At 47.0% G+C, this 22,060-nt stretch overlaps 1 protein-coding gene across 1 annotated transcript in view; it reads left to right on the plus strand.

The window, feature by feature from the left end:
- The first annotated feature begins 3,540 nt into the window (after positions 1–3,540).
- Positions 3,541–22,060, plus strand: part of LOC146258085 (voltage-dependent calcium channel subunit alpha-2/delta-4-like) — a 39,965-nt gene continuing 21,445 nt past the window's right edge. The window contains exons 1-18 of the mRNA XM_084671418.1: positions 3,541–3,692; positions 6,668–6,749; positions 12,544–12,660; positions 12,939–12,998; positions 13,164–13,326; positions 14,355–14,486; positions 14,631–14,691; positions 15,362–15,512; positions 15,653–15,727; positions 16,576–16,665; positions 17,036–17,149; positions 18,101–18,179; positions 18,339–18,472; positions 19,045–19,122; positions 20,123–20,203; positions 20,312–20,386; positions 21,550–21,636; positions 21,728–21,861. Of these exons, the coding sequence (XP_084527544.1) occupies positions 3,541–3,692; positions 6,668–6,749; positions 12,544–12,660; positions 12,939–12,998; positions 13,164–13,326; positions 14,355–14,486; positions 14,631–14,691; positions 15,362–15,512; positions 15,653–15,727; positions 16,576–16,665; positions 17,036–17,149; positions 18,101–18,179; positions 18,339–18,472; positions 19,045–19,122; positions 20,123–20,203; positions 20,312–20,386; positions 21,550–21,636; positions 21,728–21,861 (1,865 nt within the window). The remainder of the gene's footprint in view (positions 3,693–6,667; positions 6,750–12,543; positions 12,661–12,938; positions 12,999–13,163; positions 13,327–14,354; positions 14,487–14,630; positions 14,692–15,361; positions 15,513–15,652; positions 15,728–16,575; positions 16,666–17,035; positions 17,150–18,100; positions 18,180–18,338; positions 18,473–19,044; positions 19,123–20,122; positions 20,204–20,311; positions 20,387–21,549; positions 21,637–21,727; positions 21,862–22,060) is intronic.

The raw sequence follows: 22,060 nt of genomic DNA on the forward strand, positions 1-22,060 counted from the left end.
CTCCCTCCCCACCAGGCTCCCTCCCTCCCCTAACCCCCCTCCCCACCAGCCTCCCTTCCTCTCCTGACCCCCCTCCCCACCAGCCTCCCTTCCTCTCCTGACTCCCTCCCCACCAGCCTCCCTTCCTCTCCTGACCCCCCTCCCCACCAGCCTCCCTTCCTCTCCTGACTCCCTCCCCACCAGCCTCCCTTCCTCTCCTGACCCCCCTCCCCACCAGCCTCCCTTCCTCTCCTGACTCCCTCCCCACCAGCCTCCCTTCCTCTCCTGACCCCCCTCCCCACCAGCCTCCCTTCCTCTCCTGACTCCCTCCCCACCAGCCTCCCTTCCTCTCCTGACCCCCCTCCCCACCACCATCTCCACATGCGCTGATAGAACTCCACCAGCGTCCACAGCAGGCCGCTTGGCTCTGACATGTCCTGTCAATCCTCCCCGAGGCTGAAGTGTGCCAGGCAGCAGCTGCTGGGTTCAGCCTCTGTACCCAAGCCCTGCCGCCCCCCTATTAGCCCCTAAACCCCGTCAACCCCGACTGTTTGGCCACCGCTAGTCTCTGAGGGGCAGGGACCGCGAGGGGGCCAGATCGCATCAATGCTGCTATTGTTCTACAGGAGGCTGACTAAGTCCCCCATATCAGAGGGCTTGAGGACTTTGCTAGCCAGACATGATGGTACGTGATGGGTTACACCAGCAGTTGGAGGAGAGAGGGTAGTCCATTTGATGTTCTGGATGAAGCAGGCTACCCAGGCAAGGATCAGCAAGCATTCCAGAGATCTTTTCAGTCTTGGCGGCTGTATTGTGCTGAGACAAAGTTGATTTAGCAGGTTCTGAATGATAAGCACATCTCTTGGGTAACCCTAACCCTAAGTCTTCGGGCAATAAAATATGTCCCTGGCAAGTATAGCTTGTTGAAATGAAGATATTCGTACATAAGTTGGGCACCTCTGAAAGTGATAGTATTTACTGAAAGTAGAGGTCTTACATATGTGAGTAGGAGGTCATGCTGGTGTCCACTGAGCTTGGCTCCTATCCTGCATAGCGCATTGGCAGGGCTGGTCAGTGTGACAGGGCTACAAAAGCTGTTCCGGTTACAAAATGAACATGTACAATAAAGTTGCAATACATTCAATGTCTATTCCAAGACATGTGTCCCTGTGTCCAGTGTAAGGAGGGACCAGACACGAGTCCTCCTCATGTTCCCTCTCACCATCAGCCTGCATGTACAAACAGGGACTCAACTTATTTTCATAAATTCCTTTTTAAAGACGGAATTATAGATTTCATTATATTATAGTTTGATAGTGGGGATAGTTAGTTATCCAGGGCAAGGTTTTATTCTTGCTGGTAAACACTGGTGTGTACAGTACAGGCAGCAACACATGTCCTCACATACCACATGAATCACAACATTATGGACAGTTCTAGCTAAGACCTTTCATTTGGTCATTTTGCTGCTGCTTTGGGGTGACTGCGGTGCGGGTGATTTACTCAGCCACGCTGTGCGTTGGTCAAAGAGCACGGCTCTGGTTGCTGGGAAGAGGAATATAACACCGGGCTTACAGTGAGTTACTACAGCCCTGTCAGGAAATCTGAGGTCCCCACTGCAGCAACAGAAGGCTGGCCACCAAGAACCAGTTTAACGCAAAAGATATTCTGAGAATTCAGGATTCTTATCATTATGCTGAGGATTCTCTTTTAGGCTGTTTGGGTCAACACCTTGCAACAAAACCGATCATGAGGTTTTAGAAAATAGATTTTGTATTATTTTTTATAATTAACAACAATCACTTCCTAAAGCAATTGTTAATATAAAATGATTAAATTCCAGTCTATATATTTGTTTATCCAATGAATATCCTAAATATCTCTGTAGATGTATGCTGAGTAGAACCTAGCATTGGACCCTTGTAATCTACAGTACCGCCCATGTGCTTAGCGCTGTGCTGAATCCAGCCATGATATGGTGTGCTGCCAGTGGAGGTGCAAGTGCAGTCTTCTGTCTGCAGGGGGAGCTGTTGGCTAACTCATTTCCCTGCAATGAGGCATGAGCATGGAACTCCAATCGAATCTTCACAATCCATTACACTTAAAGATCATTTAAGAAGAAAAAGCGAAAACGACCAAATGTATTGCATAATTGTAGTGCCTTCATGAACAAACACATGGGGAGAATGATGACATTGTGTAACTTTTCACTTGCAACTTTTAAACCATAGAATGGCTGCATATCTGTGATGCTCTAGAATAAAGCAGATGAGAAACTGTGCTCTATTTAGGACAAATACTCACTTGTGGACATTACCAAAATAGATTGGGAATAAAAATCCTTTTCTATGATGAATGTCATGGGTAAGAAATGCTCTTAATGAGATAGAATAGGTCACTGTAGAACCAGCTTAGTCCCCTAATAGGGTTTTTAAAAGATTAAATTTAGCATCCCCCTATTGGAGTTCCAATAATATACCGTATCTCTCAACATCCAAACGTTGGTTTCCAAGCAGTGATCAGAACTGCATAAAATACCAGTAGATACAAATCATCATATTCAAACTTCAAATGAAAAACAATCTTGTAGACAATTATAAAAAGAAAGTTTGGAGGAAAATCACATGTAGAGAGGTCTTATGACACAAGTGTTTGTTGTCCAGCCAGAAAAGCTCTTCTCCACGCTGATCGGATTCCTCGCTCAGTGCCAGAGAGTTTCTGAGCGTGAGGCTGTTTGTGTTGGGAGGGCAGTATTAGGCTCTGTGTCTTGCTCTCCCAGTAAAACAAACCTTGAGGCTTTTATTTCACTACCACTGATTGGATGGACGTCCTGTCTCCAGAAATCACAATAATCCTCTTAGATATAACAAACCCTCCTCTTTCCCCCTCCCCTCGTGTCCTCCCGTTCCTTGTCTGTATCCCCCTCCTGTCTCTCCACCCCTCCCCTCCTCTCCACCCCTCTGCTCCCCTCCTCTCACTCCCCTCTGCTCCCCATCTCAGTGGTAAGGGAGTTTAATCCAAGTAGATTACGCTGTGAACTGAGCGACAGAGGAGACAGCGCATCAACTCAGAATATCGATGGCTGTTATATCCCGCCTCCCCCCCCAGCAGTGACAGTGTTTCTGTCTGGACAGTGACCTGCTCTGAGCTCACAGCAACAAACAGCCATTCTCACAGGCAGGAAGCTTGAAGAGCTGGAACATCACAGCGTCTTGTTTTCTTTTGGTTTTTGGTTCCTGTTCTTCCTGTTTTGAGAGTTTGCGACTGGGTTTGTTTTCACCTGAGCTCCATTCAGGGTTACTCCAACAGGGACTGAGGCTTGAGCGACGGTGGTGGAGTCTTCAGAGGATGAGTGGATGATGGACAGGAGGATGAAGGTGACGGTGGCTGAAGGAGCGAAGGAGCAGGACACACAGGCTCTTTCCTTCAACGTCCTCAGCCGGGAAGATATCCTGTGCTTGCTTTAGCCAACATGAGAAAACCTTTTTTGGAATACCTCTCATCACTTTCCTAAGGCGTATGGATATGGAAGTGGACCTGATTGGGTGTTAAGACATTACTATGGACTTTTTGTTACGGATGATGATGCCTTCGGTCGGCGAAGTCAGGGTGGAACCCAGGACTGGAGGAGGGCTGAGACTGGGACTATGGGTCCTGGGTCTTCACTGGCTCTGTCTCACCACACACGCTCAGATGAAGATACCTCCAGAGACGTAAGTGTTGTGGAAGTGGCCTTCTGCTGCCCCCAAACCCAGACCCTGACTGCTCGAGTGGCTGTCACTAAGACATACCTGGCTGGCACATGTGTACAATCTCCGGTATCTGGTGGTCTGCTTTATCCCTATTTAAGATTCACAATGTGATTGACAATCTCAAGATGGTAGATATCTTCATATGTTCAACATCAGGGTTCAGTCAGTTGATCAGAACTTTGTTATGTTCATCACAGGCATTGGAGGAAGGCCCATTAGCAGGGTCTGAGTTCCAGTCAGGTCCAGTCAGGTCCAACTACACACGCAAATCATAACCCTGCGACATTTTGAAACATTTAGGGAAAATATATTTTTCAGAGGTTCAAACCTTAGGTTGCGAGAGACAAGGGGAGACGTCCTTATAGACAATCACATCAACAGTTTTTTACTTAAAAGTAAGCGGATTACTTTCAACCGGTCTCAAGGAAAAGTACAATATGCTTGGATCTGAGAGAGCTCAAAAAAGCCCCCAGTCTACCATCCGATCCCAGCTCATCGCACCACAGGGTTTGATTCCTCTCAGCCGGCCTCCCTGACGGTGTCAGAGGGACGGGAGCTTGCTGTCAGTCTGCAGCTGCTGCCCGAGGGGTTGACTGCACAGTGACCCTGATACGCCTCTCCTCCCCTGCTATCAGTCAACTGCATCCAACTGTCACCCGAATCACAGCACCCAAAAAACTCCCATGTGTTAAGGAGATTAATTGTGCCTGAGTCCTCGCTCTGCCCGCCCGATGTCCGCACACTCACCCCTCTGCACAAGAGGACGCGCGAGGCAACGCCGGATAACATGATTTGATTCGTTATTGACAGAGCTCGGATTTTCCATGGTCCAAATCCTTTCAAGCCCCATGAGTGGAATTCAGCCCTGCTTTCACTCAGCTGAAAGCTATCAAGCGTTGTCAGACCACTCGGTCTGCTCAGCGTTAGTCACATTTCACTACATTTCCCTGCATCCCTTGGGGCGATTCATCTCTTCCTTGGGGCCTTTAATGATGAGCAGCGGTATTCTCTAAGGTACTATGGGGGAAAGCTGCTTGTTCTGTGCTGTGTCCTCTTACGTTAGGCAGATTACATCTCCCAAACCACCGCAGTACCACAGCACAAACTGGATATTCACAGGAGCTTAGATGTAAAGCCCTGAGCCAGGTTAACTATCACACTGACCCAAAGCTATCTCTCGTCAGAGGGGCCAAAAGCTTACAGAGCTAACCAGCCCATCGGTTTTTAAGCCAGTCTCTCAGACGCAACCGCATGACCCCATTGCTTTTTCAACAATTCTTGACTCACAATTTCTGTCTCACACAGCAAGCTTGTACCGCTTGCATAAACTATTACGGCATCAGCTATTATGTGGTTTTTTTTGTAAAACAAATGTTCTTCATTTTGTCAGTATGTAGTTAGGGGAATGGGGCAGTCGTGAGACCTAATTGTGAGCACTACTGGGCGCCCCCCAGGGTTGCTGGGGTAGGAACCGTTGCCAGGGAACCAGACTGGCCCACAGATGGCTGTGGAGGTTGGATGCCGTGTTCGAACAGGAAGCACATGTGATGAGTAGACCCCCACCTGACGTGCCTCCGCGGCCCCGCTGCTGCGGGTTGATGTCACAGCAACGCTGCGAGCACAACCAGGCTGTGTGGATGGGTTTGAACTTGTACCCGGGGCATAGGTTTGTTTTCTGATGTTAGTGGTACAGCTTTGTTTCATAACTATTGCAATAACAATTTTCTTTATGAAAAATTAGAAGGTGCAGATTTTCCATTTTCAAAAAGTGAATAATGAAACATAACTATAACTGTGCCCCGGACTTGTAAAGAATTGAGAAAGACTCGTAGGAGACGATTCATCAGAATGGGTTTTAATCGCCATGAACGTTTGCACATTAGGGCTGTCAGGGTTTTATTGAGTAGGTTTCAAATGATGGGCTGCATGACCCAGTCTAGTGTGAACGCAGCAGGTCAGTGAAGGGTGCCCTTGTGTGTGCCCTTGAGCAAGGCACTTCTGCCCTTGAGCAAGGCACTTCTGCCCTTGAGCAAGGCACTTCTGCCCTTGAACGGACACAAATCTGCTCCATTGATGAGCAGTACCCTGGCTGACCCTGTAATCTTTGAAAAGGATATGTTGTCTGGGGATTGACCGACAGTAAAAGTTGAAATTCTACAGTGCTATATGGACTAACAGAGCTGTAATATTTTAAGGCCAATGAACACACAAACACACTGCTTCAACCCTGTTGCATCAAAACCGAACCATGTGGATGGGTGTCATGTTGGTATTCTTCATTGATCCTGAGATGGGCGACTGTTGTAATCCTGTGAGTGCTCTGGTCTTCAGCACCTGTGGCCTTCTCTGCTGTTCTCTCTGCCAGGCTCCCGCAAGCTACACTGGGATGGGCTTGATATTTGCTAGGCTAGGGCTAAAGTAGGCTAGGCTAGGCTAAACTAGGGCTAGGGCTAAAGTAGCTACCTCATCCATCTCCACCTGGCCTCTGTTTATGGGGGTTAAGCCTCTTTAAACACATTGTTTGTGGTATCATAATTTCACATTCAGTATGTGAATTTTTTTATCGTACGTATTCCTGGAAAAAAATATTGATACAATCCCATATCTGAGTGTGCAATAGGAATTGCACACAAGAAACACAATCTCAACATGATGGGGGATAAATCTATCTGTATATTATTTGTGTTCAATAGTTTCTGCAGAATCCCTTCATGTGTTAGAGAACACACCTGGAACACTACTGACCCACGTTTACAGTGAACAGATTATCCTCTTGTTTTTACTCTTGTGATTTTACTGGCCTTTTAAAAAAAACTCTGAACAGTCTGGATTTAGACACACAAAATTAAGTGATGATTGTGTATGTCTTGTGTCATCAGGAAAAGGACACTGCAGTAGATTATAGTTTTTTTCTGAAATGTCTGTCTTTGTTTCAGGGTCCAGAAATGGGCCAGTACACTGTCTGGGCAACTGCGGGAGGTTTCTACTAAATTCTCTGGATCTCTCCTTCTACAAAAAGTAAGTGTTTGAGTTGACACATTGCTGATAGTATGCTTTGTCTTGCCTTTTTACCACATATTTATGTTTTGTTCAACTGGGACAAAACATGTACTATTTTTATAGGGGGAGGAAGATGGGCAATAACATTCTTTCAAAACAGAATTAGGTTTAACCTAGATCTACTAGCTACCCTTCATGTGCTAACATACAGCACTCGCAGCTCTTTGGACTAACACAGGGGTGGGGAACGTCCGGCCCGCCATGGCATTGCAGGAACCATATTAGGTGCATTATTGGTTGGCAACAGCACTATTTAAATATGTGGGAGAGGACCGTGGAGTCGCGCAGCGTTGCGTACCAATGTACCAAGGAATTCCACATTAAAGGAGACAGGACATGAAAACTTCATTTTATGAGGTTATTTAACATTAATATGAGTTCCCCTAGCCTGCCTTTAGTCCCCCAGTGGCTAGAATTTGCGATAGGTGTAAACCAAGCCCTGGGTGTTCTTCTCTGCCTTTGACAAAATGAAGGCTCAAACGCTCTGTTTGAAAATCTCCTCCTAGTGACGTAGATAGGGGGAAGGTTACCTCCCCTCTCTCTGCTTTGTCCGCCCAGATCATCTGGCCCGCCCATGAGAAACTGAGCTACCACCGTGCAAGGGCGAGTGCGATATCGGTTTTTCCTGAAGAGACATCATGGCGAGCAAACAAACGAAGCATAACAGTTGCTCAGTGCTTGGATGTACAAATGCAAGCACAAATCCAAATTTTAGTTCCTTCATCCAAGCCTCTGCACAACCAGTATCTTAATTGTATTTTCGCTGGAAATGTGCTGACACAACTTCCCAAAGTGTTGTATGTCTGCGCCAAACATTTCAGCCACTACTGTATCCTCAACTTGAGCCAACACAAAGCTGGCCTTGCTGAAATTTGAAACGAGCCATTGCGATACATCCGTTGTAAACATTAGCGCATGTTGCCGCCCCTCTCCTCCTCATTAGCATTTAAAGCTACAGACACAGAAACAGCGCGTTTTGAGGAAAGCTCATTGAGGGACTGCTCGTAGTGGCTGTAATTATGCACCAAGGCTGAATTTCGGGAAAGATACTTCAGATACACTATTAGGGGACCACTAAGGCCTATATAAAAGCATCCCAAAACAGAATTTCATGTCTCCTTTAAGTGTGGAATTCCTTTCTAGCAAATCAAACTCGGGCTAAGCCCCGAATGTTTACAACGTATGGCTCCGCGCTTGATTAACACTCATATCGATGAGCAGTCTCAAATGGTAGCAATATAAAAAATAATACGATCCCTCTCCGTAATCATGAAATTTTCGATGCACCCCTAGTCAAAACAGGCTGCATCCGTGCCAGCTAACATCACAAACCGCAACCAAAGAGAAGCAGTTCCAGCCATCACATTAGGGGTGAGTTAATTAAATGTTTGACCAAATATAGCAGGCACATTTTTAAGTTGATCATTCTGTACGGCCCCCGAATGATTGTATAAATATCCAAATGGCCCTTGGCAGAAAAAAGGTTCCCCACTAGGGTTGCCAACTTCCTCAACCCCCCCCCCGCTAATGCATGCAAAGTCTGTGCCTGATGTGATGCTAGTTAGGGACTTCCATGGTTAATGCGAGCGCGCCAGCGATTTTTTGGGGCTGATTTCAACGGGAATTTTTTGGGGGGGAGCTTGAAACAAACAAACATAGCCGTTTGTCCAATTGGTAAAACGTTGTCTAGTGAAGGTAATTACGTTTACGTTTCTTAGCCTGTTTTTCCATTTTTATATTGTCTCAAATTAGCTTTCGATCTGTCAGTGTCACTGTTGTGTGTAAGCGGCACTAAGGGCTGCATACGTTCATTTGGAATTTTCCACCGGAGCTTTAGCTAGCTGGCTAACCATGCGTTCTCTTCTCTGTGTTCAATGACCAATTCATCAAGCTGTAGCTAACGTTAGCTAAGTGTATGTCAACAGAGCTCCTGGGTAACTTAACTTAGATATACCAGAAAATATAAAAAAGATTGAAACCATCATTCACCAAATTCAGTCAGGTAAATCGCCGAGGCCAGGAGTGCTTTCAGCTTCTGATGGTCGTCTGCACTGGTGATGCAAGGCCCTTCGCGTTAATATTTCCATGCACTCGCGCTCCCTTCTAACACGCGCACCTGTTCGCAGTTCACTGAATATGAATACCGGCCGGCGAAGCTGTGATTGGAAAACGGGACTGGAGCTGTGCTTGACGCGACAAATCAAAATCACCCATAAATCGGGATGTCCCGGACAAATCGGGACGGTTGGCAACCCTATTCCCCACCCCTGGACTAACATATACAGCACTGGCAGCTTGTTGGGCTAATATATACAGCACTGGCAGCTTGTTGGGCTAATATATACAGCACTGGCAGCTTGTTGGGCTAACATATACAGCACTGGCAGCTCTTTGGGCTAATATATACAGCACTGGCAGCTTGTTGGGCTAACATATACAGCACTGGCAGCTTGTTGGGCTAATATATACAGCACTGGCAGCTTGTTGGGCTATACAGCACTGGCAGCTCTTTGGGCTAACATATACAGCACTGGCAGCTTGTTGGGCTAACATATACAGCACTGGCAGCTTGTTGGGCTAATATATACAGCACTGGCAGCTTGTTGGGCTAACATATACAGCACTGGCAGCTCTTTGGGCTAATATATACAGCACTGGCAGCTTGTTGGGCTAACATATACAGCACTGGCAGCTTGTTGGGCTAACATATACAGCACCGGCAGCTTGTTGGGCTAATATATACAGCACTGGCAGCTTGTTGGGCTAACATATACAGCACTGGCAGCTCTTTGGGCTAATATATACAGCACTGGCAGCTTGTTGGGCTAACATATACAGCACTGGCAGCTTGTTGGGCTAATATATACAGCACTGGCAGCTTGTTGGGCTATACAGCACTGGCAGCTCTTTGGGCTAACATATACAGCACTGGCAGCTTGTTGGGCTAACATATACAGCACTGGCAGCTTGTTGGGCTAATATATACAGCACTGGCAGCTTGTTGGGCTAACATATACAGCACTGGCAGCTCTTTGGGCTAATATATACAGCACTGGCAGCTTGTTGGGCTAACATATACAGCACTGGCAGCTTGTTGGGCTAACATATACAGCACTGGCAGCTTGTTGGGCTAACATATACAGCACTGGCAGCTTGTTGGGCTAATATATACAGCACTGGCAGCTTGTTGGGCTAACATATACAGCACTGGCAGCTCTTTGGGCTAATATATACAGCACTGGCAGCTCTTTGGGCTAACATATACAGCACTGGCAGCTTGTTGGGCTAACATATACAGCACTGGCAGCTTGTTGGGCTAATATATACAGCACTGGCAGCTTGTTGGGCTAACATATACAGCACTGGCAGCTTGTTGGGCTAATATATACAGCACTGGCAGCTTGTTGGGCTAATATATACAGCACTGGCAGCTTGTTGGGCTAATATATACAGCACTGGCAGCTCTTTGGGCTAATATATACAGCACTGGCAGCTTGTTGGGCTAACATATACAGCACTGGCAGCTTGTTGGGCTAACATATACAGCACTGGCAGCTTGTTGGGCTAATATATACAGCACTGGCAGCTTGTTGGGCTAACATATACAGCACTGGCAGCTTGTTGGGCTAATATATACAGCACTGGCAGCTCTTTGGGCTAATATATACAGCCCTGGCAGCTTGTTGGGCTACCATATACAGCATGGCAGCTTGTTGGGCTAACATATACAGCACTGGCAGCTCTTTGGGCTAATATATACAGCACTGGCAGCTTGTTGGGCTAATATATACAGCACTGGCAGCTTGTTGGGCTAATATATACAGCACTGGCAGCTCTTTGGGCTAATATATACAGCATTGGCAGCTCTTTGGGCTAATATATACAGCATTGGCAGCTCTTCTAACACTGAAGGAACTAAATGAAAGACATGACAGTGGGATGTTACCCCTCTCCTGGTTTCCACAGTCTGACCCGAAAAATCTCTAAAATGTTCACGGTTCCTCAGTAGGCCCCTGGTGATACCCTGCACTGTACCCTATATCTACCCTATATCTACCCTACACTACCCTATATCTACCCTACACTACCCTGCACTCTACCCTATATCTACCCTGCACTCTACCCTATATATACCCTATATCTACCCTACACTACCCTATATCTACCCTGCACTGTACCCTATATCTACCCTATATCTACCCTACACTACCCTATATCTATCCTACACTCTACTCTATATCTACCCTACACTACCCTATATCTACCCTACACTCTACCCTATATCTACCCTACGCTCTACCCTACACTCTACCCTATATCTATCCTACACTCTACCCTATATCTACCCTACACTACCCTATATCTACCCTGCACTCTACCCTATATCTACCTATATCTACCCTATACTCTGCCCTACACTCTACCCTATATCTACCCTACACTCTACCCTATATCTACCCTACACTCTACCTATATCTACCCTACACTCTACTCCATATCTACCCTACGCTCTACCCTATATCTACCCTACACTCTACCCTATATTTACCCTACACTCTACCCTATATCTACCCTACACTCTACCCTATATCTACCCTACACTCTACCCTATATCTGCCCTACACTCTACCCTATATCTACCCTACACTCTACCTATATCTACCCTACACTCTGCCCTACACTCTACTCCATATCTACCCTACGCTCTACCCTATATCTGCCCTACACTCTACCCTATATCTACCCTACACTCTACCCTATATCTACCCTACACTCTACCCTATATCTACCCTACACTCTACCCTATATCTACCCTACACTCTATTCCACCCCCCACCTGGGTGATTTACAATCATCCAGTTGTGAGAACAGTGCCAGGTGATTGTGTAACTTGTAGGGTATCCCCATGTTTGTGTTTGTGTGTGTGTTTGTGTGTGTATGTGTGTGTGAATGCTGGTAAAGATTGTCTTTGGCACAGTGGCCCTGAGCGACAGACACGCCGTAACAAGATCACATTAATGCCCAGATTGAGGAGCAAGCTCTCTCCCCCATCATGCTCATCAGGATTTGGTGGACAGCCTAGTTCTTATTTTAGATGACCACGTCCATGTTCGACTTCTGTTTATAAGTCTTAGCTCCCAGTAAATGATTTCTAGTTGAAGAATAAAACAGTTCAGTCAAAGAATCGTTGCATTCTAATATTTGGCTTATTTTATAGTTTAGTGCTCAATATCATACTGAGAGACCTGCGCTGATTAAAGCATATCATAAAAAAAAATGTTTGTTATGTATAATCCTGTTCCTAAAATCTCTCCAGTGTGGAATCAAGTCTGTATTTACCCACAAGCAGGTTACCTCCACTTACCCTAAGTCCCCAGAATGTGGGTTGCTTAGATTAATTGGGATTTGTGACTGCTTTAATTAACAACTAAAATAAGAGGAAAGCTAGAAGCCTTCTAGTCCCACACCAATTCCCTGACTTTCCTTTCGATGGACTTCACTCCTCAAGTATTAGGTCCATTACATCAAACTGGAGTAAAAACAATGGTTTTATACACCCACACCTAGTGAGATGGGCATAACAAGTTAGCCTATATGAAGACACAAGTGACACAGTGGAAACTTTATCAAATTTAACCTAACCCAACCTAACTAATTTAACCTAACCCAAAACAAAAAAAAAGTTTTTATGGAGGATTTAATACAAATTTAGATTTTTACTTTGTTTACAAATTGTATTATCTTCCCCCAGAAACTCAAAGATGTGGTGCCCATCGTTAAGATAGTGGAGCTGGACGGCAGGGAACTGGTGAAGGATATATCAGATGAGATCGAGGCCATGCTGGGACGCAAGATGAAGTCAGTCAAGGTGACTGATGAAACATTTATTTTTATCAGTACAGTACTGTGAAGATTTTTGACCTGGGTATTGTCTTTAAAATTGGTGCAGCAGTATACGGGTACAATGTTGAGAGAACAATGTTGTTTGGCCTTTTCATTTCATTGTTTATTCAAGCAATTTAGCTTTACTTTTACTTTTTACTTTTTTTCTGCCAAATACTTTTTGCACAATACTGTACATATTTCAGTTTGATATTTAAAGTTTTCTTCTGAATGTAAACCTTCCATGTGTGTTTGTTTCCTCAGAGGTTGGCAGAGTCGGCTGAAGACGCAGATTTGTACCACGAATTCAACGCAACATTACAGGTTTGTCGCCGCAGGCACCAGTATACATACTCTGTACACGTTTTTTGTTGAGGACATTAGGAGCAATGCTGTAAAGAAGCCATGTAAAGAAGCTCTTTTAACAATATTAACCAGGCCTGTATCCCAAATGCAGCATTGTGACTTACTGTGTGTTTCCTCCTGCAGTTTGACTACTACAACTCCATGCTGATTAACACGATGGACGATGAGGGGAACTTTATACCGCTGGGAGGGGAGTTTCCTCTGGAGGAAAACAAGCATTTCAACAAACTGCCTGTCAACACGCTGCAGAGCGACGTGCAGGTGCCCACCAATGTCTACAACAAAGGTGGGTCGAACTAACAGTCTAACTCCAACATGTGACATCCCTTATCCCCTTACATTTCACGGTAACACTTTAGAATAGTGGTCCGTTGTTAATGAGTAGCTATGCAGGAAGTAATAGGTAGTAGGTTACTATTAACACCAAACGTAATACGATTAACTAATATGGAACCAAGCTTAACTAAGCAGTAAGTAATAGCAAATTTAGTACAAAGGTAGTTTCTTGGTAGGTATTTGCAGTGTTGGGAAAGTTCACTTTCTACATGAACTAGTTCAGTTCATAATTCAACATTTTGAACTAAGTTCACTTTCAAATTCACATTGAAAAGGGACACAACACTGGGAATTCGATTACTAAATAAATATATCCTCATTGAGAACTAGGTTACTTGTGAACTATGACCAATTAAGAAAGAATAACCAATTAATTACTGATCACAAAAGTAACATGTCAAAGTGAACAATTGTGGGGTTTTTACTCTTCACATTGTCCTAACATTTCAGAAGCTTGTGCCTCAAATGGGGTCTTTGTGAAAACCAGTTGATCCTTATAGCTGCTCGTTAACAACGGAGCCCTATTCTAACGTCTTACCCATTTCACTAGTCTTACTAGGCCTTCTAGCGCTTGTTCAGACATTTTTCACAACACGGTTGCCACCAATAAATAAATATTCAAAACATTTAGATGTTGAATAGCCTAATAGAAGCACCAGACAACAAGAATGACTAGTTGCTATTATTTGTGACAACATAAATCTAGTTTGCCTAGGAGTGTTTCAATCTCAGATTTCTCAGAAGTGCACAACTTCCATCTTTAGTAGAGTGAAAACTCACTAGTGACAAACCTGGCACAGACACCAGTCTGTTTAATCAAGGGCTGACATTTTAGGGGACATCAATATAAGAAAAAAACATTAGACTTTTGGTTTCACTTTAGGGGGACTACGCAGAATTTTCTTAAGTTATACAATTTCAACAACAAAAATGATGGTTTGTCTCAGATTTCTGCGGTGGGGTTTCTCTCGTTTGCAGATCCCAACATTCTTAATGGAATCTACATGTCAGAAGCTCTAAACGACATCTTCATCAGCAACTTCCAGAAGGATCCGACACTCACCTGGCAGTACTTTGGCAGCTCTTCAGGATTTTTCAGAATTTACCCTGGTAAAGGATTATATTTCAGATGATTAATCTAGCAAAATACTAGTGAAAGCACAAACTTCAATGCTAATGAAACAAATAGTGCTTGGCATCCTTAAAACGATACAGAAATGACTAAACGTAATATGTTAAACATTATTCTTTCAGGTATCAAGTGGACACCAGATGCCAATGGTGTAGCAGCCTTTGATTGCAGGAACCGTAACTGGTAAGATAACTTCAAACCGCTAGTTAAGACAGTAATGCTAGACATGCAATGCTAACATGAGGTCAAAGTGTTCGTTCCAAGAGTTGTTTGGTGGTAGAGGACCGTGTGGATGGGAGTTTAAATCACCACACTTTAATCAAGAGTGTTTGATAGTTGCAACATCTTCTTTGGGGGGTTAGTTTTTTCCACATTTATCGAATACAGTATAGCAACGACACTGTTTGCGAGGCGAGGCCCTGGGCTTTCCCATCGTGAATACCCATGTCACACTAAAGCTAGCAGCTCTCTACAGATGTGACCTCAGCTACCTGCCGCCTGTCCTCTCTGTATTCAGGTCGTTACCAGGGCCTCAGATGGCCCTGGCTACAATAAACAGATTAGATACATGGATAGCACCCAATAGCCTACCGGGCAGACCGCAGCAACAGACAGCCAACGCAGAGACAGCGAGAGCCTGATCCGCATGGAAGTCTTTAAGCTGCTGCTTAAGTGACTAATAGCTCAATAGCCAGGTCGGTGTGGGCCTCTTGGGCACCATATGGGAGAGTTTATGCTCTTAAAAATAATACGTACGGTATGGAGGGGCCATTTGTGTGCTAATACAGATCACTGTTGTGAGATGCTGTCACAACAAAGTGCAGTACATGTCCTATCTCTTTCGATCTCTAAGGTATATTCAAGCTGCAACTTCACCAAAAGACATCATCATCCTGGTTGACATCAGTGGAAGTATGAAAGGGCTGAAGATGACAATTGCCAAACACACTATCAACACCATCCTGGACACGTTGGGAGAGAACGACTTTGTCAACGTCATAGCCGTGAGATCATCTAGTACCACTCTTTATTTTCACCCCCGCCATGCACGTTTCTAATGATCCTTACAGTAAACATTCAGAAGTGGTCGTATTTACAGTAATAAAAAATAAATACAACAAGGTGTTTCCTGTGTCTCCCACAGTATACAGACTACGTCCGTTATGTGGAGCCTTGTTTCAGAGGCACTCTGGTTCAGGCTGACTTGGACAACCGCGAGGTAAGTCCATTATCTGCTTCAGTTAAGCTAAGTCTAGCTGAGCCACAAGTGGGCTAACCTCCCAATAAGGCTGAGGTGTCTTCTGCTTGCTCTGGAGTCACTCTGTCGGCTGTCCGTCCACGCCCATGTCCACGCCCGGCTAGGAGAGGGAGGGAGGGGCACATGCTGCTGCTGAGGGTAGCAAAGTCGGCTCAACGTGGTTCTGACCTAGTTCCTTAAACAGTCCATCCTGAAGATCAGGCCAGGTCACTCAGGGCTTTTCCTCTGAACCTTTGACCCGCTCCCACACTTCTGTTTCCATTTCTGAGTTACGGCCAAGAGAAATGATGTCCGTGTTTGTTTGTGTATCTTTGGATGTGTGTATTTGTCTGTTGGTGTGTGTATGCGTACGTTTGTGCATGTGTGTGTCTGCATGTGTGTCTGCGTGTGTGTCTGCGTGTGTGTGTTTGTGTCCAGTCCCAGTGGCCCTACCTCAGTGTGTGTGTTCAGCTGCAGGTTACGTGAGGAGAGTTTCCTCTGTGTCTGTCTGTCTGAGGTAAACCTGCCTATGGGCTTCCCTGATCTCAGTTAGGAGGTCTTGGAAAGAAGCCCAAAAGCAATTATCTGCTCAGCTTAGGTTAACTAACCACAAACACCAAGATGCTTCGAGAAGTGTTCTGTGGGAATCAACAAGGTGTCAGGGGACTGTGACCTGTTTGGGTCTGTCCTGTGGTGTCTAGGTTAGTGTGGGTGTCCTGTTCATCTCCTCTGTCCATGGTCCTTCATTCTTGCTCTTCTACTGTATGTCCATGTGAAGTGCGTACCAAGAGGGTTCCCTCTCCAAGTCCTCTTCTCTCTCCTGTGTGAAGCACTTCAAGGTTCTTGTGGATGAGCTGCATGTGAAAGGAGAGGCCAAGATCAAGGGGGCCATGAAGGAAGCCTTCAAAATCCTCAACGAGGTTTGTCTCTACGCTCCCTCCTCCTCCACCACACACACACACACCAATACACACGCACTCACACATAAACACTCACACATAAACACTCACACGTCAACACACACACCACAGCGCCCCCTGCTGACAGCACAAACATTTAAATGATGAGGACTTGAAAACCCACCAACGCGACACCGCCCCGCAACATTAAGCCCCCCCAGCACCCCCCCAGCGCCCCCTTGATCAAATATGTTCCCACACGCACTGACACACCAACAGGCCCCCTCCTCCTCCACCTCACACACCAACACACACGCAGTCACACACTCTCCCACGTGGGCAGTACCATGTGGAGAGGGTATCACACCCTGCATGGTGTTGCTTCCTCCAGGCCTCTACCAAGGGCCAGGGCAGCCTGTGTAACCAGGCCATCATGCTGATCACAGACGGAGCCATGGAAGACTTCCAGTCCGTGTTCCAGGAGTTCAACTGGCCTGATCGCAGGGTAGGCTAAAGCTGCCTGCTCTCTCTCCACCCTGCTCTCTCTCCACCCTGCTCTCTCTCCACCCTGCTCTCTCTCCACCCTGCTCTCTCTCCACCCTGCTCTCTCCACCCTGCTCTCTCTCCACCCTGCTCTCTCTACATCCTGCTCTCTCTCCACCCTGCTCTCTCCACCCTGCTCTCTCTCCACCCTGCTCTCTCCACCCTGCTCTCTCTCCACCCTGCTCTCTCTACATCCTGCTCTCTCTCCACCCTGCTCTCTCCACCCTGCTCTCTCTCCACCCTGCTCTCTCCACCCTGCTCTCTCTCCACCCTGCTCTCTCTCCCTCTGCTTTCTCTCCACCCTGCTCTCTCTCCACCCTGCTCTCTCTCCACCCTGCTCTCTCCACCCTGCTCTCTCTCCCTCTGCTCTCTCTCCACCCTGCTCTCTCTCCACCCTGCTCTCTCTCCACCCTGCTCTCTCTCCACCCTGCTCTCTCCACCCTGCTCTCTCTCCACCCTGCTCTCTCTACATCCTGCTCTCTCTCCACCCTGCTCTCTCCACCCTGCTCTCTCTCCACCCTGCTCTCTCCACCCTGCTCTCTCTCCACCCTGCTCTCTCTCCCTCTGCTCTCTCTCCACCCTGCTCTCTCTCCACCCTGCTCTCTCTCCACTCTGCTCTCTCTCCACCCTGCTCTCTCTCCACCCTGCTCTCTCTTCACCCTGCTCTCTCTCCACCCTGCTCTCTCTCCACCCTGCTCTCTCTCCACCCTGCTTTCTCTCCACCCTGCTTTCTCTCCACCCTGCTCTCTCTCCACCCTGCTCTCTCCACTCTCTCCTCTTGGTGTGTTGTGTTGTGACAGCTTCTCAGTCAGAACAGAACAGTTCAGTGCTACCGTGATTCAGTTAGTCTTCTGTCTGTCTTGTTATGGGGCTGTACGTGTCCTCATGACAGCTCACCTGTGTCTGTGTTCAGGTGAGGGTCTTCACCTACCTCATCGGCAGAGAGATGACGTTTGCTGACAACACCAAGTGGATAGCCTGTAACAACAAAGGTGTGTGGGTTCAAAAACTCTCAGATAAGTGTTGGTGTGGGAGTTAGAGTTCACTGATAATAGTGGAGAGCTTGAAACAATGAAGGAGGGTATATTGTGTGGCCTCAAATGTCTAAGAACACTGTGTGTGTACCTGCGTGTGTGTGTGTGTGTGTGCAGGTTACTACACACACGTCTCCACGCTGGCGGACGTCCAGGAGAACGTCATGGAGTACCTGCATGTTCTGAGCCGGCCAATGGTCATCAACCACGACCATGACATCATCTGGACTGAGGCCTACATGGACACAGTGGTGAGAGGAGCAGCTGTGTTCCTCACAGATCCCCACCCTCCGCCAGGGTCTCTTCATCAGCAACACGCCAGCTCATACCTCACTCCACATTCCACATGACCCACCCTGTCTAGTACTTTGTGTATTTTGTGAGTGTCATTTCATCCCTGTCACTCATTGGTCTGTTGCGACTGCTTCTTGTTGTCTCACGGCTCCATGGACCTCGTACTGACCCATTGACAGCTTCCCAATACCATGGAGGTAAAATCTAGACTAGTCTGGTCAATAGATCAGCAATAGATCAGCTGTAGGCACTGGTAACACCCCAAACTATGAACAGAGTACAGTTACTGCATAGCCCCTGTGTTGTGAAGAACAAAAACTGATTTCTCTCCTCCTAGTAGCTGAAGCTTAGGTCTCCCCTCAGAACCTTCATAGACGTCCCTAGTTCTCCAGCCCCCTCTCCTGGAGGGAGTTTAAACTGTAGGAACCAGTAGTGGGCTGATCATGCTGTCTTACGTGCTGATGTTGGAGCTTAATGCAGAGAGGATGTTGGAGAGGCTGTGATGGTAACGACCCTCTCTCGCCCTCAGCTCTTCAAGACCAAGGCTCAGAGTCTGTTGCTCATGACCTCGGTGGCCATGCCCGTCTTCAGCAAGAAGAAGGAGACTGTGAGTAGATCCTCACAGATGAGGAGGACAGGCACTGACAACCATCTCTGGAAAAGATTGATTTGAAATTGATCCTGTTTTTGAGGTGAAAGATTGTTGGTGTTATGGTGCTGCTGCAGTCGTGGTTTGGTCATCACTCCTGAACGAGGTGTACTCAAGTACACCTTCTACAGCTCTGTAGCTGTGTGGGTTTACTGTAACTTAAACAGAATAACACCACCCAACACTTATCTGGTGCATCAATAAAGTCAGGGTGGTAGTTAATCAGTTGAATTTCCTTTTTGCTCACCATAAAAAGCGTGTTGTCTTGGTGACCTGGTGTTTTGTGATGTGTTGTCTTGGTGACCTGGTATTGTGTGATGTCGTCTTGGTGACCTGGTGTTGTGTGATGTTGTCTTGGTGACCTGGTGTTGTGTGATGTGTTGTCTTGGTGACCTGGTGTTGTGTGATGTGTTGTCCTGGTGACCTGGTGTTGTGTGATGTCGTCTTGGTGACCTGGTGTTGTGTGATGTGTCGTCTTGGTGACCTGGTGTTGTGTGATGTGTCGTCTTGGTGACCTGGTGTTGTGTGATGTGTTGTCTTGGTGACCTGGTGTTGTGTGATGTTGTCTTGGTGACCTGGTGTTTTGTGATGTCGTCTTGGTGACCTGGTGTTGTGTGATGTCGTCTTGGTGACCTGGTGTTGTGTGATGTTGTCTTGGTGACCTGGTGTTGTGAGATATGTCGTCTTGGTGACCTAGTGTTGTGTGATGTTGTCTTGGTGACCTGGTGTTGTGTGATGTTGTCTTGGTGACCTGGTGTTGTGTGATGTGTTGTCTTGGTGACCTGGTGTTGTGTGACGTGTTGTCCTGGTGACCTGGTGTTGTGTGATGTTGTCTTGGTGACCTGGTGTTGTGTGATGTGTCGTCTTGGTGACCTGGTGTTGTGTGATGTGTCGTCTTGGTGACCTGGTGTTGTGTGATGTTGTCTTGGTGACCTGGTGTTGTGTGATGTGTACCCAGCTGTCCCATGGGATCCTGCTGGGGGTGGTGGGGTCGGACATCCCCCTGCTGGAGGTGATGAAGCTGGCGCCCAGATACATGGTCAGTCTGCCAGTGGCTTCATGAAGAAAATAATAGTTTGACAATTTGTTTGAGCTTTTTTCATATGAATCCTTTAATCCTGGATGATTCTGTGTTTCTGCCTGTCAGCTGGGTCCCCATGGTTACGCCTTCCTGGTCACCAACAATGGCTACATCCTGGCCCACCCTGACCTTCGACCTCTGGTGATTCAAGTTTCTTTCTCTGCTTAGGGATGGGTAGAGTATTTGACTGCAGATCAAAAGGTTGCAAGTACAAATCCCCCCTCCTACCTTTCATGTTGCTTTAGATAAAGTGTCTGCCAAATGAACCCATTATTTTGATATTATTCTGATCAAGTTGCAGCCTCTTTGACTTCTGTCTCTCTGAGTCCCTCTGGAAGCAGACAGATGATCCTTTCTTGTTTTGATGCTTTAGTGTCCATGTGTTACCTATCTCATGTAGCTTGTCCTATCTCATGTAGCTTGTCCTATCTCATGTAGCTTGTCCTATCTCATGTAGCTTGTCCTATCTCATGTAGCTTGTCCTATCTCATGTAGCTTGTCCTTCTTTCCTCCATTCTTCTTGTCTCCTCTCTGCTCCTGCCTGCTCCTCTCGTCTCCTCCCTCGTCCCTGCTCCTCCCTCCTCTCTCCTCATCCCTGCTCCTTGTCTCCTCCCTGCTCCTTGTCTCCTACCTCCTCCCGGCCCCTTGTCTCCTTGTCTCCTCCCTTCTCCTTGTCTCCTCCCTTCTCCTTGTCTCCTCCCTGCTCCTTGTCTCCTCCCTGCTCCTTGTCTCCTTGTCTCCTCCCTTCTCCTTGTCTCCTCCCTGCTCCTTGTCTCCTCCCTGCTCCTTGTCTCCTCCCTGCTCCTTGTCTCCTCCCTGCTCCTTGTCTCCTTGTCTCCTCCCTTCTCCTTGTCTCCTCCCTGCTCCTTGTCTCCTTGTCTCCTCCCTGCTCCTTGTCTCCTCCCTGCTCCTTGGCTCCTCCCTGCTCCTTGTCTCCTCCCTGCTCCTTGTCTCCTTGTCTCCTTCCTGCTCCTTGTCTACTTGTCTCCTCCCTGCTCCTTGTCTCCTCCCTGCTCCTTGGCTCCTCCCTGCTCCTTGTCTCCTCCCTGCTCCTTGGCTCCTCCCTGCTCCTTGTCTCCTCCCTGCTCCTTGGCTCCTCCCTGCTCCTTGGCTCCTCCCTGCTCCTTGTCTCCTCCCTGCTCCTTGTCTCCTCCCTGCTCCTTGGCTCCTCCCTGCTCCTTCTCTCCTCCCTGCTCCTTGGCTCCTCCCTGCTCCTTGGCTCCTCCCTGCTCCTTGTCTCCTCCCTGCTCCTTGGCTCCTCCCTGCTCCTTGTCTCCTCCCTGCTCCTTGGCTCTGTCCTCCAGTATAAAGATGGGAAGACACTGAAGCCCAAACCCAACTACAACAGTGTGGACCTGGCGGAGGTGGAATGGGAAGATACACAGGAGACTGTGAGTCAACACACACACACACCCCTCTCAGCACAGCTCAAACGCGTCTGGGCCCAGACATAACACGTGTGTGTGTGTGTGTTCTCTCCAGTTGAGGACAGCCATGGTGAAGGGGGAGATGGGAAGCCTCACTTTAAACGTCAGGGCGTCGGTAGATAAAGAGAAAAGACCCTTGTTCTTAATCAACGATTATTTCTACACCAACATCGATGAGACTCCTTTCAGGTAACAGTCAAAACTCAACACCTTATATCTCCTCGTTCATGGACTGTATGTGAACTATAGGAAGCCTGTTGTAGCTAATCTAAACCCCAGTGTGGGTTAAGTCTAATTACTCATTTACTGGCGTGTGTGTACATGTAAGTAAGTAAAGTTTATTAGTATAGAACCTCTCACAGATAAAAATCACAAAGTGCTTCAGAAC

The sequence above is a fragment of the Hypomesus nipponensis genome, chromosome 14, assembly GCF_054491055.1.
Source record: "Hypomesus nipponensis isolate SF chromosome 14, ASM5449105v1, whole genome shotgun sequence".
Classification (NCBI taxonomy): Eukaryota; Metazoa; Chordata; class Actinopteri; order Osmeriformes; family Osmeridae; genus Hypomesus; species Hypomesus nipponensis.